We start from the raw sequence: 20,575 nt of genomic DNA on the forward strand, positions 1-20,575 counted from the left end.
CAATAGCCAGATCCCAGAATTTGGTAGATGTATAATCCACAATACAAATGGAAAATTCCCATCTAAACACCGAGATCCATAAGAGCTGAAAGTTCACAGGACTATGGCCCAATTATCTCGCTGCATAGTATGATGGAATGGATGCCGTCTCGCTCTTTCCGGTCAAATGACCGGCTATATAAAAGGTCTCTGCCATAAGGCCAAACAGCTGCTAAGCCGAGGAGGAGAGAGAGACAGAGAGAGAGCCCTCTGCACTGGGACCCCCCCCCAGACCAAGGTACGGCACCCCATACTACCAGGGCAGGACACACACCACCCCAGGGACTTCAGAGAGGGGGGGGGGTGGAGGGGGAGACACCCAGGAGTCTCCGCTGCATCCTCTGCCCTGGGACCCCACCTGATTCCGGGTCTGGGACCTTCACAGGGGGGGGGGGGGGGGGGAGAAACAAAGCTCACAAAAGGACTTTAGGGTGGGAGGAGGGAACCTGCAGGCAGGCCGGACCATCCCTGGATGGTACCAGCATCCACCCCAAACCGCACAAAGGGGGAGAGAGAGGACTGTACTTACCACTCCATGGTACGGGTGGCGCTCCAGACAGGACTCCTCGCCACCAAGTGGGGGAGCTGTCAGCCAAGGGAACGCTGCGACTCGGACCAACACCTGGTTGTATGCAACCCTGGGAGATATTTTACTCGCAGGCCAGCCTCTGTCCATGAGCCTATGTCGTGCCGACTTAGCGCGTAGCTGTGGTCTGGTTGGACTGGGGGGACCACCAAAAACAGCAAAAAAGATGCATGGAAGGAGAAAAAAGCAAACCTTGCTAGGACCAAGAGATCCCATCAGGGGGCCTAGGTCTTTGACTAGACAGATTAAAACTGAAAACCTATAGCAGAGAGGGGGGTATATACCAACAGAGGATGGCCCATGGGTGTATCCAGGTTTTTTTGTTCTGCCTAGTACTACTCCTGCAGAAGGTGATAAAACCCTGTAGTTATGATTTATGGAGTGCTGTGTCCATCAATGAACCAAAGAGAAAAGGCGATTCTGATGGTAAAGCTGACTTTTACTAACCCATATTTTTACCTATTAAAAGGGAACTCCGTAAATCCTCTGACAGTGACCAATCTGTCCAGCAAAATGGTGAGGTCCTTCTAGTAACTCTCTGGTTGTTACTGGGCCCAATAATTACTAGATATTTCACCTGGTGAAATCGGGTATTACAGTACAATCATATAACACAGTGGTAATCTACCAGTTACATTTTGATGGTCAGGCTTGAGGTTGACAAACACTTCCCAAAGGTAGCATGAAGTCCTATTGAAAGAAATTTGGGGCTTAGATCTCTCCATATTTCCACATAAAGGGGGTGAAAGCTGTTTCTTATAACCAATCACTACAGCAAAATGGGATAATTAATCTACAAGGCTGAATACATACATAATAATACAACATTTACTATTTCCCTCATTGCCATCCTCAATAATACAATCAGGCATTATATCCTAAAGTGGCAATGATGATTCAGCGAGGAGTGCCGGAGATATGTCACAAAGGGAAGTTTAAGTGGATTTTAATGGGTTTTCCCTTCAAAGAAGTCACGCAGGAAGTGACGAAACGTGTCAGGGTAGAGCCTAGTGATGCCATCACGTCACCCAGAAGTAGCTGTTGGACACAACAGACTGGTGATGCTGTGGTCTTATCCTTAAAGGGGGCACCTACCTACTGTTTATTAGTGCACAAATTCTGTGAGTATATTTTCATAAAAATTATTGGTTATTTAAAGTGGTAAAACATTATGTACAGTTTCTACTCCTTTTGAGCAGTATAACTGGTGAAGCTCTTGCTATGTTTATTTCACATCTCTGGCAATATTGGAGGAGAAGTCTGGAGGAAGCACCTGGAAACTTGGAGTGGCCAATTAACACCCCTTAAAGGGGAAAAGCGCAAGGTGAACTATATAAGGTAATGTGATCAGGTGAGCCCAGAGATTAAACAGTGGTGGTATGCACTGAGGAGTGTTCACAATGTGGGATTTCTGGACTGTTAACAATTGGGTTGGCCTAGTATTTATTGGTTGTACATCACATTCACAATGTTGCAGTGGTGGTGGAACCCTCTCACTTGTATACTTGTGGACTTTTTGATTTTGAATATTGCACACATTGGATATTTGGTGTGTGTGTTCAGTATATGGTTTATTGATGGGTTAATATATTATATTACCATATTGGAACAATTTTTATATTGTTTATATATCATTGGTTATACGATTATGAATTGATGTTGCACGCAAAGCACTTTTTAAGTTATTTGTGCAAAGGGAGGTTTACAATCCAGCCCAGCTGTCAGCACTCTGTACTACCCCAAAGTAAAAACAAACAGGCTTGTAACACTGCGGTGGACTACCAAGAAACACGAGGCCATTCTATTGATTTATCATATTGGAAACAGATGGATGCCTCACTAAATACAGCCTGGGGGAGGAGAGGCAGAAGAGTTATGACAGATAACTGCTCATACATTAAAGGATTAAAAGGAAAGGTCATCGCTCTGAGACAGAAACAGAAGGGAGAACTGGGTGTGTATGCTGAATCAGATCTCTCACTAAGGTCAGGGATTCTTCTTCAATTCTAAATATTTTCTTACACAAATATACTAAGCAGAAAATATAAATTAATATTTATTAATCATGGTGCTAAAAGCATATCTAAACCCAAGAACAAAATTTGGTAGTACTGCAGATTACCGGACTTTTCGTTGTGATGACGGCATTCGTTTTTTTTTTCTTTTCAAACTTTTCTTTTCTTTATTTTAAGCTGGTAATCCTGCTGTTAACTCACTTCCTGTGCTAGGGTGACAATCGCACTGAGCAATGTTGCCACCCTAGGAAAGGGAATGTTAGGACTACATAACACCTTTCTCTCTTGTCAATAATATGGGAGGGGTTTTGTAGTCCACAGAGACTAGCTCACAAGCAGGGAGAAATGCTATCTGATAACAGTCCACAGGCAGATAGTACAGAAATGTATAAGCTTACAAGAACTCTGGCTATTTTATTTTTTTTTACTTGTTGAAGAGATGCAGTATAATACAGATTTTGTTTTTGTTAACACAACAAACATGTCATACTCACCTGTTCTGTGAGCCCTGATCTGCCTCTTTTCGGGTCCCCCACCATCGCTGTTGGCTCCTCCAACCACTTGAATGCCCCCATAGCAAGCGGCTTGCTCTGGGGACGCTCCGTGTGTCCACTGACACAAAGTGTGGCTCGGCCCACCCGCCACTCCCTCCTCACTGGCTGTGATTAACAGCAACAGAAGCCAATGGCTCCTTTTGGCTGTCGTTTCTGAGCCAATGAAAAGGAAGAGAGCTGAGAGAGATGCTGCTCTTGTGCACAGCACTGGATCGAATTTGGGCTCAGGTAAGCATAAGAAAGGGGGGGGGGGGGCTGGGGGAGGGGAGACTTTTTTTAATCTCATTGCATTGAATGCATTAAGGTAAAAAACCTTATGTCTTTAGAAGCACTTTTTACCACTTGCCAACTGCGCTATAGCCGAATGACGGCTACAGCTTACTCGTCCAGTTCTGGGAGGCCATCATCGTGTCCGCCTGCTGCTGGGCACAGGCGGCGTGCTTTGTGTTCACAGTGTCCTCAGGACACCGCCGACCACAGAATGTGGTAGAGAGCCAATCAGCAGGTCTTTACCATGTGATCAGCTGTGTCCAATCGCAGCTCATAATGATGTCAGCAGAAGCCGGTTACCGGCTCTCTTCACCATTCCTTCTCACGCTGTCTGCGTGTGGAAGAGAGGAGAAAAAGTGCTGGCAATCTGTGTCCATCACTGTTGCCAATTAGTGCCCACCGCTGCTGCCAATCAGTGCCCATTGCTGCCAATCAGTGCCTCCTCATCAATGTCAACTATCAGTGTCGCCTATCAGTGCCCATCAATGCCACCTATCAGTGCTGCCTATCAGTGCAGCCTCATTACTGCCTCTTCATCAGTGCCCACCAGTGCCGCCTATCAGTGCCCATCAGTGCAGCCTATCAGTGCTCAGCAGTGCCGCAAAATTACTGAAGGAGAAAAATTACCTGTTTGCAAAATGTTATTCGTTCATTTAACAAAAAGTCAAAAACTCAGTGGTGATTAAATACCATCAAAAGAAAGCTCTATGTGTGTTAAAAAAAATGATAAAAACTTTGTTTGGGTACAGTGTTGCAGTGCTGGGTAAAAGTGCCCAGTAGGCAAGTGGTTAAAAGTCCAAAAAGAAGCAAAGAAGAGGAATGCATTTTTAAAATGTACATACTAGTTGTGCACCAAAATGAAAATTCCGGTTCTGAAACCAAAAACCTTTTTTTTTTTTTTTTTTTTTTAAGTTTTGACCATGTGACCAGCAGCAAAGGACTAGAAGTTCCTCCTGCTTATGTTTCCCTGCAGACAGGCTGGGAAGAGCTGGGTCATGGGACAGTTGTTTATTGATTGAGAAAAAAGGTACTTCGATAAATATATATTTTTTTATTTAAATAAATTAAAGTGCCATCACCCACATACAAAAATAGAAGGGACAATGTAACTTAAACAGTGTGTGTTTAGTAACACTTTAATTGCGAACATCAGCCTTTTCACCTAATTGGCCTGAAACAAATAATAGCGGTCCATTCCAACCACTCAGATAACAATAGCAGCTAGCAACATTGTGACTCTAACCTGAAAATAATGTCTGTCAATTTATAAAAATCAAACAATCTAATTTACTCCCAAACATTTGTACTTCCACTGTTACAGGCTGTGTATTTGCCAATGAAGTAACCCCTTGCTACAGCTGTAAGCCTTTCGGCTTTTCAGGTTACCCGATTCAAACTGTACTGATGGCTTCCCTTCCTCCATGATCTATGGGGCATCATACATGGATCGAAATTCAGTCGGTTTTTAGCAAGGAACCAGCCAAATTTCAATCCATGTATGTGCACTGTGGCTGTACAGAAGTCTATCTAGCGATCAATTTGTGTAAAACCATCCTGTTGGATCTTTCCCTTGCTCGATCAGCACTGCTGGCTATAGCTGATCAATGTATTCTAACGGCATGGAAATTTCCCTACTTTTAGAATGCAATAGCTCGTGGGAGGATATCCCCATCCACCTTCAATGTGTGGATGGGGAAATCATGTCAGCATGGACTGCCTTAGGCCCCTTTCACACAGGCGGACCGTTCAGATCCGCCTGTCTGTTTTTTTGGCGGATCTGAACGGTCCCCCCATGCATTCCTATGGGGCATCGGATGTCAGCGGAGACATGTCCGCTGACATCCGACACGATCCGATCCGTCAAATCTGGACGGATGGAAACCCTATTTTCCATCCGTCCAGCGGATCGGAACGGATGGGATCGGATGAGAACGGACCGACGGTACGTTCCCATCCAATTTCCCCCATAGAGATGCATGGGGAACTGACAGCTGTGTCTCCGCACACAGCGTGGAGACACAGCTGTCCTCCTGCTGCTCAGCGGGGGATTGGCGGATCGATCCCCCGCTGAGAAAAACGTAATCCGTCCGACGGACGGATAGTGTGAAAGGAGCCTAAAGTGGAACTTTTGGCACAACAAAGGAGCCCATCCTAATTGCAATACTGCTTGGACTCCATATTCATATGGGACATACTGCCATGACTAAATACCACCCAACTTTAGAAGGATACACACATAAATACACACACAAATACCTTTTTCTATCTTAACCTTTGATCCAAGGCACGAGGAAATGATTTGTGTCTGTATTCAAAACATTCATGTTGTTTGCAACAGAGTAATTGTTATACATGGTAACAAGAATGAAGCAGTAATCTGTATCCCTGCCTTATCTGATCTCTCTGCTCATTTCTTTCTACTAAAGTAACATTTTGGAAACTACTTAATGTACTTGGCACTCTAGCACTGATAGAACAAAAATAAGATTTATTTATTTTAATTTTTTTATTAGAATTGTGGAAAGCCAATATTGTATGGAAGGAGAACTCACAAAAATGTTGATGCTAGATGGGCATCCGTTGTATTTGATTTAAAGTGACTCTGTCACATGTAAAATAAAGAAAGCTGCAGGCATTAAATGCAGGCGAACAGACAGGAAGTGGCAGTGGGTTCCTATCAAAACTAGGTACCCGCTCCCCCCTGAAAAAAAAAAAGAAAAAATGACTTGCCAAATGTGGCAGAGGGGGGGGGGGGGGGGGGGGGGGGGGCAAAGGCCTCTGCTTTAACAATACAAATACAATGTAAGCACCTTGTGGTAATTCTGTTACATCTCAAAAGAGATTCTGTGCACTTGAGGAACCCCTAGTATGGGTAAAAATAAAGTAAGCCTTTGGAATTACCTGGACAAATGCCTCGTAAATGAAGTCCGATTGTAACCCTTTTGCTGCCAGGCCCTGTACTCCATTTTTAAACTCAGCTGGCCAGACCATTTTTGCAATTTTTCCATTCCTTTATTATTTTTCCCTTACAGCTTTCAGAGTTTGTAAAAAAACAAAAACGATGTATTTTTTTAAAAGCACATAACGTAGAAAAAAAAATAAGATGCTACTGATTTTTAGGGCACAATGATATGTGCGCAAGGGTTTATCAAAACAATATTTTCGCTAAAAATACACTAAAATCATTATTAGCAGATAAAAACACAGCAATATTTACAAAATTCCTACTTCATATAAAAGATAACTTGTATGAAGTTAATAAATTTTAAATTGCGCCTTATTGCGAAATGGTAAAAAAGGAACATAAGCAAAAATGTAAATATCAAAATTTCTCTAAAAATTTGAAGGTTTTAATTTTTCACTTACAGTTTTTAGAGTTTATTAAAGACCCCCCAAACCATATATTTTCTAAAGGCACATGACCCGAAGAATAAAAAAAAAGGTGCTGCTGCTTTTTAAGGCCCTGCGATATTTGCGCAAATGTTTACCAAAACAATATATTCGCTATTCTAAGACACGGTTCACACTACCGCGACTTGTCAGGCGACTTGTCAGCCTGACATGTCACGGTCCATTCAGTGCTACGGGAACCATTCAAATAGGAGCGACTCAAGTCGCTCCAACTTAGAAAATAGTTCCTGTACTACTTCGGGGAGACATCGGAGCGACTTGCATTGACTTAAATTATGTGAAGTCCGTGCAAGTCGCGCTGAAGTCGCAGTGCACGCGACTTCACAGGTCGCCCCCGAAGTCGTGCCGCGGTAGTGTGAACGGACACTAAAACCATTATTAGCAGATATAAACACAGCAAATTTTACAAAATTCTTACTAAATTCCTTCTAAGTATAAAAGCTTAACCTGTATTAAGTTAATAAATAACAAATATTTGTAAATTTTAAATTACGCCTTTTTGCAAAATCGTGAAAATTGAACGTACGCAAAAAATGTAAAGAACCCAATTAATCTAAAAATCTGAAGGTTTTCATTTTTCCATTACAGCTTTTTAGAGTTAGTAAAAGTTCCCCCAAACCATATATTTTCTGAAAGCATAGGACCAGTAGAATAAAAGGAAGGTGCTACTGATTTTTAGGGTCCAACGATATTTGTGCAAATGTTTACCAGAGCAATATTTTCGCTAAGTATACACTAAAATCATTATTAGCAAACACAAACAATTCCTGTGAATATAAAAGCTTAACCTGTATTGAGTTAATAAATGTCAAATACAGCGCATCCGGAAAGTATTCAGGCGGATCTGCTTGACGGAGAGGGGCCTTACTATGCTTTTTTTTTACTTTTTACATTTTTTTACAGTTTTGGGTGAGATATCAGAAGTCTAAACATACCCCTGATATCTCTTTTCTGAAGACAGTCCCTTTCTCTGCAGCACATTACATGAATTAATGAGGAGTCTGTATAGAGACTCCTATTCATTTATAAACTGACACATAGTAAACACCGTTTACTATGCTCAGTTATCAATGGACACAGGAGCGATCTGGAAGGATCACTGCCTGTGTCTATTGTAGGGATTGTAAACACATGTTTACCAGGCCCCCCCCCCCCCCCCAGCCCTAACCTCACCCGCAGCCAGCCCCCTGCTTTTCAGCCTGACAGCTTGCCAGAGGCGAGTGCCGACCTGCAGCTGCAGGCGGCGGAATGGGAAGGAGGGAATGCCGCCCTGCAGAGGGGGATCAGAGATGTGGGGGCCATTGCGGGGGGTGATCGGAGTGGTGGGAGGGACATAGTTTAATCCCCTCTAAGCCCCTGCAGCACCTGAATTGGGAGGGATTGACAGAGGAGGGAAGCTGGCTTCTCTAGGGTAGCTGCAGGAGATCGGGTTTGTGTCTGTGTGGGGGGGCTGTGTGTGGAGTCAGATCAGTGTGGTGGAGGAAATCGGTGCTAGGGGGATGGAAGTAGGGATGCACCGAATATTCGGCGGCCGAACATTATTCGGCCGAAAATAGAGAAAATAGCACTTTCGGCATTCGGCCGAATAAGTCAAAAGGCCGAATAATTTTGAGCCGAACAATGTCAGCTTCCGCCCTGACCGCTCACCTTCCTCATTGCGGCTCCCTTCTCACTGACTGCGGCTCCTTCACACTAGGTCCACGCCCCGCCCCCCTGTTCGCGGCTTTTGGCTCTGGCTGCAGTTCAGGTATGTGATGTGGAGCTGAGCACATTTGGGGGAGAATACGGTAGCTGGCAGCTGCACTAGTGTGCAGACTGCCATATGTTGTTGCCACTTGCCATGCTCATTACATTAGAGTGCCCTATAAAGTGCCCCTAAAAAAAAAAAAAAAAAAAAAAATGTGCCCAACAGAGTGCTCCCTTGACATAAAATGTGGCCATCAGCGTGCCCCTTATTTTATGCTAAGGGACATGCTGATGAGCATATTTTATGTTAAGGGGCACTCTGATGAGCATATTTTATGTTAAGGGGCACTCTGATGGGCATATTTTATTTTAAGGGGCACGCTAATGGGGATATTTTATGTTAAGAGCAATGCTGATTTAAATGTTTTGTTTTGCCCATCAGAGTGCCCCCTAACATAAAATGTGCCCATCAGCGTGCCCCCTAACATAAAATGTGCCCATCAGCGTGCCCCCTAAAAATTGTCAAAATAAATGGAAAAAATGCGAAACACCGCGTTTGGTATTCGGCCTTCGGCCTTCAGCCAAGCATTTCATTATTATTCGGCTTCGGCCAAGAATTTCATTTCGGTGCATCCCTAGATGGAAGACATAGAAAAGAAGGGAGGGGGCTTTTTTAGAGGAGCGGCAGGAGGTGGAGAGGCTGGAGACAGGGATGGGGCAGTAGGGGGGCTGTCACATTTGAGGTGGATAACTCTGATCAGCAATAGGGTTGTTCAGCAGAACATTTCTGCTAAAGGTTCATGGTCACTGAAGTGACCATCTGCTTATAGCAGGAGGAGGAATGAGGTCCTGGCCAGCTTGAAGCAGTGCTGTAGGTCCATACACCGTACAGACCTGGCGGACAAAGGGTTAAACTAAGCTATAATAATTTAGGCAGTCTGAGCCAACCATAAACTAGCGGATGTCACTCTGAGGACAGGCAGAAAACCATTGCATGTAATTTTTAGCACATAGAACTGCTGCTGTTTTTCATGAAATTGTTCCACGGGCTGAAGTGAAGAATGAATGGTTAAAGCCTTTGATTTACTAACAATGTTTGAGCAATTAGTGAGCACTTCTAACAGAAAACTGTTAGGTTCATTCTGATGGTGGCTCTTAACAGCAATTAAAATCAACACGTGCATCTCATATGAATCGAGGCATCAAACTGTGCAAAAAACTGTACCTTTTGTACATTTAATCCCACATCATATTCATTTCAGGTAAGCTACCTGAAAAGTAAGTATTCATGTGGAGCTGGAAGAACTATGGTCTACATGCTGTAAAAAAGAAACCTCTTAAAAATGTTTAATACTTAGAAAAACTGAAATTACATTAATGCCTCATTTACACTTGTGGTCAGGGGTAGTAAACTTTGGCGCATCAAAAATTATACACCTTGTCAAATTCAGAAGGGCAGTAATTCCGCCGACCAAGACCAAGTTAGGGAAATGGCTAGGCTCACGGTTTTGTCAGTTTAAAAAAAAAAAAACTTTAAAAAAAGGCATCCAGTACATGGCAATATCACCTCCTGAATGCCTGTCAGACGCTCCTGTGCCACGCTGTGAAAAGCAATCCACTGTTTATTGGTTTCAAATACTGCCACAGGTGTAAATGAGCCTCTAAAACCATCTTTTTAATTTTATGACTAGACACAGGGTGAATGAAAATGTACCTGGACTGCCCGGTCAATGTTCCCACTGGCTTGACTTAAGGCCTCTGCAGCAGCAGTCTCAGAATACCCCATTCCGCGCAGAGTATTGATCTTGTCCAGTCTTTTTCTTCTCTTCTCTCTCTCTTCTTTTTTTATCTTTGCCTTTTCCTGAAAATTATATTGAAAATGTTTTTAATATTATGAGCTCAAAAAAAAAAAATCAACAAGAAAGAAAGTAGGGAGCAGATTGTAACTATTGTCTCTTCCAACCGAAATCATAACCACAAGTTATCTTTCTGATTTTACACACTAATTGTACACAGAGAACTTCACTTCTATTAAAAAAGAACATTCACATTCATGCAGCCCTAAAGCCGGTCATAGACGGTTCGAATCTTGGCCGGTTAAGCAGGGACCGGCTGAGATTCAAACCATGTATGGGCAGGGCAGACTGATTGAACCCAAGTTAATTGTCAATCCACTGGGGTAAAACCAGCATGTTGGATTTTGCATGTGATTATTGCCAGCAGCTATAGCATAATACTATGATAATACTACAGCATAATCACTGTGTGTTCTTCGGGCCAGGATGGCTTCCCCCACTGGGAGAACACAATAGCTCCACAGAAGGGTTCCCCCATCAACACTGACTGTGTTGATTGGGGAATCAAGAAAATTTCTTCAGGAGCTACTTTTAGGCAACATGCTCCACGCGATGCTGGTTGCTGCGATTCGATTGCTGCTTGACAATCACGGAAAAACTGCACTGCGATTTTAGGTGCCATTCAAATGAATGGCATCTCAAATGTGCGTTCTGTGACTTGTCATTTACAAATCTGCCCGCGATTCAAAATGTTGAGGTGTGAATGCAGCCTTTGGGAGATTTACTCTAACTTCCTGTTGCATCCCTGAAGTTAAAGGATAGGTTCACTTAAAAAAATTAAATTAATAAAAATAATAAATGCACATTCTTTTACAGGTAAAAAAAATGTGCATTCATTCTTTTTTGTTGCAGGAGCCTTGAAAGCACTGCACCAGCGATCAGCAGATTCCTGATTCCATGCAGGTCTGCTGCAGACTTTCAGTGTATCGGCTTACCCGAATGAATGATGCATCCGTGTGGGCGGAGCCCCACACAGCCACGCTTTTTTTTTTTCAAACAGCGGCAGCTAGAACGAGAAACTTCTCCCTGTACTACTGCCAATCTGTCCAATCAGCAGGATGAGGATGCACTTGTGTCCAAGTTGTATTGAAGTGTATCTGTAATTGTGCACTCAGTGGTTTTCCTGGAGTTTGAAACATATCTGTATTTTATGATTAACTTTATATCCGGTATATTCACCTTCTGGCAGTCTCTAATTAGCAATAACTAAACAGAATCTTTGTCATACCTCTCGTTTACATGAAATATGGTTGGCAGCATGTTCCACATTCCCATAACATGCTCGCAGTGCCAAGCGTGCCTCCTGAGCTGAGCATCCCAACTGCAATAATGTCTGAACTTTTGCTGGGTCGATGGAGAGCTCATTATACAATCGGCTAGCCTGAAAAAATACAATAGATTAATTTTTCACATAGGGAAATAACTTTGTCAATGACTATCATAAGCTTACATTTGAGGCAGTACTACATTACATGGCATATTGTAATAAATGCGTACCGTGCAGCTTCCAAATATACAACTACCCAGCAATCAAATTTAAATAGCCTGACTTCTGTAAATTATCTGTAAATGATTAAAAACCTGAAATTTGTCCAGGTCTGGTTTAGGTATTTTGACCTTTCTAAATATAAATATAGAAAATAAAACTTAAAAAGCAAAATGGGATTGTGTACATGGGCATTTGTTTGCAAACACAAAATTGGTGTGAATGCAAAAGCAGCCTAAGGCCCCTTTCACACATGCCGCTCCGTTGACGGACTCTGTTTTTCTCAGCAGGGGATCGATCCACCGATTCCCCGCTGAGCAGGAGGATGGCAGCTCTGTCTCCGCGCTGTGTGCGGAGACAGAGCTGTCAGGTCCCCGCTCTTCTCTATGGAGGAATCGGATGAGAACGGATCGCCTGTCCGTTCTCATCCGATCCGATTGAGGGATGGAAAACAGGGTTTCCATCCGTCCGGATTTGATGGACAGGATCAGATCAGATGTCAGCGGACATGTCTCCGCTGACATCCGATGCCCCTTAGAGATGCATGGGGCATCCGTTCAGATCCGACTGAAAAACTGACAGGCGGATCTCAACGGCCCGCAAGTGTGAAAGGGGCCTAAATCTCAGAAGAAATTAGGAAAGCATCTCAAATGCAATACTGACCCCCTTTTAAATTAAATAGACTTTCATTATCGTACCTCTGATAGTTTTTGTGATGCTTCATTGGCTCTTCCATTGTGGTAATTTACTATTCCTTGCAGAAGATTAAGTCTTAGGAATAAAACTCTCTCTCTCCCGTAACTGCCCTGTAACAAAGAAAACACCTGGTAACACGATAATACAAATAGTGAGCGTGCACAAAATAATGAAAAAAATGTTTAACCAAAAAACATTTGCAGTTACTTTAAAATAGAAGTTTGGCCAAAGCTTTTTTGGCCATACTTCTCTTCTGGGTCACAGGAGTGCACTTGTGCTCTCCTGTGACCAAGAGTCAGCTGTCAGTGGGCTAAAGGCCGCTGTCGGCTGACACCACAGAAGAAGTCCAGGCTCTGGAAGGATACTGACAATAACGTTGGAGTCCACCCAGATACCTGACCGGCAGCTGGTTCATCCTCTCAACACACCGCTGAGAGCCTGAGCCAGCCGCTTCAGCCCCCTCCCTAGCCAGGAGCTCCAGTGAGCGCCCGAGGAGCAGAATAGAAAGCGCTGATGGACAGAGAACTGAGTGATCAGTGGTCATGTGATCACTCAGTCCTAGGGCTTAGAGCCATCAGGGGGCAGCTGTAGTATCAGGGAGGTGAATTATTTTTTTTTTTAAATACCACACATTTTTTAAAGTGGCTCTTAAGTTAAAAGTGAAGATTTTCTATTTTATTATATTTTATAGGGAATATGTCCAAAAAGTACCCTTAAAAATCTTTTGTCTTGAGTTCTTTCTGAAAAATTTTAGTGCGCATCCTAAGCATTAGAGAATGAACACTAGGCTAAAATTGTGAGTCCCAACGGCTTTAATGGTCCACATAAAAAAAAAAAAAAAACACTTCCAACGTGTTTTGGGGGTCAAACAACCTTCCTCTTCATCAGAGCTTGAGATGGGAGAAGAAATTGTAACTGGACTCTAGGAGAAACATTTTATATTACTCTATATGAGTAAACTCTCCACCAGGAGTGCCTGCGTTATTGCCAGAAGCAAGGGTGGGCAGTAAATAATGTGTGAGCATTACTGGCAATAAACAAGCTTCACAAAATTTCCAGTGAGATTTAGTAATGCTACTACTGTGCTGCTCACTGTTGTCCTTGCTGGAGGGAAAGCTGTACCAGAGAACATGCTGTGCCAGGATCTCCCTTCTGCTTTATTCATTCTCTGGATCTGTGCTTTCTCCACCACCCTGCTACTTCTTCATATTTACCCCATCATATCAACAGTCATGAGGTGGAGAGCTCTAATACAAGGAAGCAAAGCCTTGCCTTTACCAAGATAGACATAGACACAGCGTGGAACAAGGCATGGCAAGTCAGAAATGGGAAAGGATCAGCACAGGCAGTTTGGATTACCAGTCCCTTGCCCTCAACTTGACATAGGCACTCCTTCTGCAGCACTGGTTCACACAAGTAGGCCTATTACTTACATTTTCCTACAAGAAATGTAATAGTTTCATTATTAATTTTTTTCCATCCATTGATCCTAATGTGTTAGGACGTCAGTCAGTCAGTTGAGCAGACCAGCTAAGGTTTAACTTTGCTGCAGCAAAGGTTTTAATAGCAGTAAAAAACACACCTCACAATTTCAATAAAACTATAGTTTTTTAATGTTTCCTAAACTAAAAAAACGAAATCAAATAATATCTAAAACTGCTACAATGGCCTCAATAACCTGCTCACTACCCGTGAGTAGTGTGATAGCTTTGGGCAATGTTCCGCTGGAAAACCCTGGGGTAATGCAATTCATGTGGATGTTACTTGACATATACCACCTACCTAAACCTTGTTCCTGACCAAGTACACCCCTTCATGGAAACAGTATTCCTTGATGGCAGTGGAATGCAGCGGGATAATGCACCCTGCAAAAATGGTTCAAGAATGGTTTGAGGAACACAACCAGTTTGAGGTGATGACTTGGCCAAATTCTCCAGCACTCAATCCATCGAGCATCTGTGGGATGTGCTGGAAAAATAATTCCAACACATGGAGGCCCCACCTTGCTAATTACAGGACTTAAAGGATGTACTATTGATGGTTTGGTGCCAGATACCACAGCATACCTTCAGAGGACTAGTGGCATTCATGCTGCGATGGATCAGGGCTGTGTTGGTGGCAAAAGGAGCTGTTTTGGCAGCAAAAGGGGACCTATTCAATATTAGGTGGATCATCATAATGGTATGGTTGATCGGTGTCTTTTGGCAGTCTTTAGTTAACAGGATGTTTTTTGATCAGAACATTCGACACTATATGAACATTATTTCTCCAACAAAACTGGCACTTTAATCCCAATAAATTGTTCCATGCCATTAGAACTGTGAACAATAGGGAAATAATGGGATTGTTGACTTACCATAAAATCCATTTCTCTGATGTTCATTGAAGGACACAGTTCCTGATCTTCATAACCATTGGGTTTTACCGCCCCCTACGGGAGTAGAACACTAGGCAGAAAAAAAGTCTGGCTATGCCTATGAGTAGTCCCAGGGGGTATACTTCCTCTCTCTGCTATAGGTACTCAGCTTTGTTACAAAAAGTGTCAGAAGAATTACAACTCCAGAGGGGTGGGCGCTGTGTCCGTCAATGAACATCAGAGAAATGGATTTTACAGTAAGTCAAAAATCCCATTTTCTTTTTCGTTCATAGACGGACACAGCTCCTGATCTTCATAACCATTGGGATGTCCCAAAGCAGTGTTAAACATGAGGGATGTGAACAGCAAAAAATTCCCAAGGCTAAAAAGTAGTCAACCAGGCAACAGGAGCTCAACCAAAACAATTGGAGCCCATCTGAAAAAAAACAATACACCCTCAAAGAGGATCAGGTCCTCTAAACAGCAGCCTGCAAAACCTTGCGGCCAAAAGAAGACTCCGCAGTAGGGCTGCAACTAACGATTAATTTGTCTGTCGACTAATCTATCGATTATTTTTACGATTAGTCGACTAATCTAACGATTATTTAAATTTTTTGTTTTTTTGCTTAATTTAGTCTTTTTGATTAGCTAATTAATCCTGTAATTAATACAGACCCCTCAGTAAGCCCCCCTCCCACTACAGACCCCTCAGTAAGCCCCCCTCCCAGTACAGCCCCCCACAGTAAGCCCTCCCACCCAGTACAGACCACTTAGTAAGCCCCCCTCCCAGTACAGACCCCTCAGTAAGCCCTCCCATCTAGTACAGACCACTTACTAAGCCCCCCTCCCAGTACAGACCCCTCAGTAAGCCCTCCCACCTAGTTCAGACCACTTACTAAACCCCCCTCCCAGTACAGACCCCTCAGTAAGCCCTCCCATCTAGTACAGACCACTTACTAAGCCCCCCCCCCTCCCAGTACAGACCCCTCAGTAAGCCCTCCCACCTAGTACAGACCACTTACTAAACCCCCCTCCCAGTACAGACCCCTCAGTAAGCCCTCCCACCCAGTACAGACCACTTAGTAAGCCCCCCTCCCAGTGCAGACCCCCCAGTAAGCCCTCCCACCTAGTACAGTATGTACTGGGTGGGAGGGCTTACTGAGGGGTCTGCACTGGGAGGGGGGGGCTTACTAAGGGGTCTGTACTAGGTGGGAGGGCTTACTGAGGGGTCTGTACTGGAAGGGGGGCTTACTAAGTGGTCTGTACTGTACAGACCACTTAGTAAGCCCCCCTTCCAGTACAGACCCCTCAGTAAGCCCTCCCACCTAGTACAGACCCCTTAGTAATCCCCCCTCCCAGTACAGACCCCTTAGTAAGCCCCCCTCCCAGTGCAGACCCCTCAGTAAGCCCTCCCACCTAGTACAGTATGTACTGGGTGGGAGGGCTTACTGAGGGGTCTGCACTGGGAGGGGGGCTTACTAAGGGGTCTGTACTAGGTGGGAGGGGGGCTTACTAAGGGGTCTGTACTAGGTGGGAGGGCTTACTGAGGGGTCTGTACTGGAAGGGGGGCTTACTAAGTGGTCTGTACTGTACAGACCACTTAGTAAGCCCCCCTCCCAGTACACTAGTACAGACCCCTCAGTAAGCCCTCCAACCTAGTACAGACCCCTTAGTAAGCCCCCCTCCCTGTGCAGACCCCTCAGTAAGCCCTCCAACCTAGTACAGACCCCTTAGTAAGCCCCCCTCCCAGTGCAGACCCCCCAGTAAGCCCTCCCACCTAGTACAGTATGTACTGGGTGGGAGGGCTTACTGAGGGGTCTGCACTGGGAGGGGGGGGGGCTTACTAAGGGGTCTGTACTAGGTGGGAGGGCTTACTGAGGGGTCTGTACTGGAAGGGGGGCTTACTAAGTGGTCTGTACTGTACAGACCACTTAGTAAGCCCCCCTTCCAGTACAGACCCCTCAGTAAGCCCTCCAACCTAGTACAGACCCCTTAGTAAGCCCCCCTCCCAGTACAGACCCCTTAGTAAGCCCCCCTCCCAGTGCAGACCCCTTAGTAAGCCCCCCTCCCAGTGCAGACCCCTCAGTAAGCCCTCCCACCTAGTACAGTATGTACTGGGTGGGAGGGCTTACTGAGGGGTCTGCACTGGGAGGGGGGGCTTACTAAGGGGTCTGTACTAGGTGGGAGGGGGGCTTACTAAGGGGTCTGTACTAGGTGGGAGGGCTTACTGAGGGGTCTGTACTGGAAGGGGGGCTTACTAAGTGGTCTGTACTGTACAGACCACTTAGTAAGCCCCCCTCCCAGTACACTAGTACAGACCCCTCAGTAAGCCCTCCAACCTAGTACAGACCCCTTAGTAAGCCCCCCTCCCTGTGCAGACCCCTCAGTAAGCCCTCCCACCTAGTACAGACTGTACTAGGTGGGAGGGCTTACTGGGGGGTCTGTACTGGGAGGGGGGCTTACTAAATGGTCTGTACTGTACAGACCACTTAGTAAGCCCCCCTTCCAGTGCAGACCCCCCAGTAAGCCCTCCCACCTAGTACAGGCCATTACAAGCCGGTGTAGCGCCACAAATGTGACATGTCTAAGTAGCTGGGGGAGGATGCAAATGTGTGTTGTGGCAGTACAGGGGTGCTGGAGACAGTCAGCACTCACCTCTCGTCTCCGACGGAGCCCGGCGGGGGAATTTCACCCGGCCGGCAATGCTTCAAGCAGCGCGGCGGCCGGCCGGGGGCGTGTGACGTCACACGTTGACGCGTCGACGCATTTTCCGCACGTCGACGATTTTTTGTAGTCGACGAGTCGTGACAGCCCTACTCCGCAGATGCCAACACATCCACTTTATAGAACTTTGTGAAAGTGTGCACCGACGACCAGGTGGCCGGCTTGCAAACCTGCGTCACCGATGCCTGATGACGGAAGGCCCAGGAGGCACTAATTGCCCGAGTAAAGTGCACCCTGACAGGGAAAGGAGGAACCTGACCCCTGATGGACTAGGCCTGAATCAGTCTATCTGATCCATCTGGAAATGGTCGCAGAGGAAGCGGACAACGCTTTCCAAGGCCCATCTGTGAGCACAAATATGTAAGATTCTGGTACCTTTGGTACCCTTATTTACCATTTTCTTTTCAACATTGCGTCCCACCTTTCTAGTTAGGTGGAACGCATACACCTTTAAGACGGATGACGTCATCGCTGAGCGCCGCTGAGCGGCTATTTCAATCGCCGGCGTTCTCTCTCACGTTGTTCGTTCAATGTGTGTCTACATGCTTACAAGCCTTGTCTTGCTGTCGGAACCTCCAGCTATTTGCCTTTACCTGGAACAGACCGGAACCTCGCTACTGATCCCGTATCTCGCTACCGGATCACTCCCTCACTACTGAACCCCTCTACTTACTAAACCTTACTAGTGATAAGTACCCCACAGGGGAATCCTCCATAACTAACTTACACTATCATCTTCTGCACATTAAGGACTGTTACTATCTATGCATACTAATTCTACCATCTGCACTGTTACATAGATTGCTAGCTCTTGAGTCTACTACCATCTATCCTTGCACTGGGTTAGTCTATCCTGTATATGTCATCTGCTGTCCTTACCACCTGTTACCATACATGATTACTAACCTATCTGCATTCTACCTATTACCATCTACTACTCTCCTGAACATTACTATCAAGTGCTTACCATTACTGTCACTGCTCACACCTGTCCCTTCAGCACATCACCTCCATACTATCATATACATCCTATCACTCCAGGAACATCTTATTGAGTGTGTGTATATCTGTATGCTGAAGCAGACAGGCCCACAGTGATGAGTCTGGAGAGTTGGATCTGGTATTCCAACACATCTCTACATGACTACTGAGTGGAGATTCTGCAGCTGCAAATCCAGCTTACAATAAAAACGCAGGAGCGTTACAAAATAGTGAGTCTGACTTCCTAAAAGACTCCATAGCTGCCAGGTACACCCTAATTGCCCAGACCACATCCAAGGCATGCAAGGCAATTTCCTTCGGATGTTTTGGCCTGAGACAAAGGGAAGGCAAAACAATGTCTTCACTCAAATGAAAATCAGAGACAACCTTTGGAAGGAACGATGTACAGGGGGGAAGAACCACCTCATCTCTGTGAACCACCAAGTAAGGTGAACAACAGAATAACGCTGCCAATTCGGACACCCTGCACGCAGAGGTGAAAGCCACCAAAAAGGCCACCTTCAGAAAAGGCCACTGTCCCAGAACATTCTCAAAAAGAGGCTTCTGGAGGACTGAGAGCACCAAATCGAGGTCCCAAAGCGGCAACAGAGACTGCAGTGGAAGTGTCAAGTGCCTAACTCCCTGAAGAAAAGCACGCACCAGGGAGTATGTGGCCAAAGGCCGCTGAAATAGGACCGCTAAGGTCGACACCTGACCATTGATAGTACTCAAGGCCAGTTTCTGCTCAACCCCCCCCCCCCGAAGGAAGGTCAAGATCCGAGCCACCGAACAAGAGCGAGGATGAACCCCAAGAGACTCACACCACACAATGTGCGTCTTCCACGTACTACGGTAGATCTTCCTAGAAGTAGGCTTCCTAGCTTTTAACAGCGTTGGAAACACTGATTCAGGACTATAAAGAAGGACCGAAGGGTGGTCCTTGGGACAGCAGATCCTCCCTGAGAGGAAGCTTCCAAGGAACGTCGGCGACCAGCCACACCAGATCGGCGTACCAAGCCCGGCGAGGCCAGTCCGGGCCACTAAGATGACCAGAATCCCTTCTGCCTCGAATCTGCATAGAAGTCTTGGCAGAAGCTTGAGAGGAGGGAAGGCGAAAAACAGACGATACTGACCCCACGGGGCCACCAGCGCATCTGTGGCATGCGCCAAAGGATCCCGTGATCGAGCCACAAACCTCTGCACCTTTCTGTTGAGCAGGGAAGCCAACAGATCCACTCCAGGGATGCTGCCCCACAGGAGACACAACTGATGAAACACCTCTGGATGAAGGGACCACTCCCCTTGGTCAAACGCCTGCCGACTGAGGTAATCTGCCTGCCAGTTTTCCACCCGGGAGTGTATATGGCAGAGGACTGGAACGAATCGTTCTGCCCACCTTATAATGCCGGCTACTTTCAGAGCCACCAGGACACTTCTTGTGCCCCCCTGGTGACTGACATAAGCCATAGCCATGGCATTGTCCGGTTGAATACGCACTGGACATCCCTAAAGATGATCCGTCCAATGTTCCAGGCACAGTCTGTTCGATCGGAGTTCCAAGACATTGATCAGTAGTCTGGACTTTTCCAGTGTCCAGACCCCCTAAGTAGATTTGCAGAGGACGCCTCCCCAAACAGATAGGCTGGCATCCATGGTGACCACTGTCCAATACAAGGGGAGGAACCAGAGACTGTGGATTCTTGTCCCGTTTGGCCAGAATCTCCCTTGCAGAGACCTCGTATGCCAGTCCAGAGGGATGATCATCCGCTGAACAGCAGGAGACAAATTGCAGCCTGTAGTTTCTGGAGTTTTTCCCCAAAGGAAGGAGCACTCTGGCTAAACCCAAGTCTAGAGTCAGGCAAGGGGTGCTTTATCGCCCAAAAAACACCTTCACCCAGGACACAAGGGACTCCAG

General features: G+C 45.5%; 1 protein-coding gene across 1 annotated transcript in view; it reads right to left on the reverse strand.

Moving 5' to 3' along the window:
- Positions 1-20,575, reverse strand: part of NUB1 (negative regulator of ubiquitin like proteins 1) — a 113,284-nt gene that overhangs the window by 19,333 nt on the left and 73,376 nt on the right. Inside the window, exons 10-12 of the mRNA XM_082257521.1 lie at positions 12,602-12,709; positions 11,646-11,798; positions 10,276-10,422 (exon numbers count right to left, since the gene is read on the reverse strand). Coding sequence (XP_082113647.1) covers positions 10,276-10,422; positions 11,646-11,798; positions 12,602-12,709 — 408 coding nt within the window. The remainder of the gene's footprint in view (positions 1-10,275; positions 10,423-11,645; positions 11,799-12,601; positions 12,710-20,575) is intronic.

This window comes from Pelophylax lessonae (genome assembly GCF_965119305.1).
Source record: "Pelophylax lessonae genome assembly, chromosome: 5".
Classification (NCBI taxonomy): domain Eukaryota; kingdom Metazoa; phylum Chordata; class Amphibia; order Anura; family Ranidae; genus Pelophylax; species Pelophylax lessonae.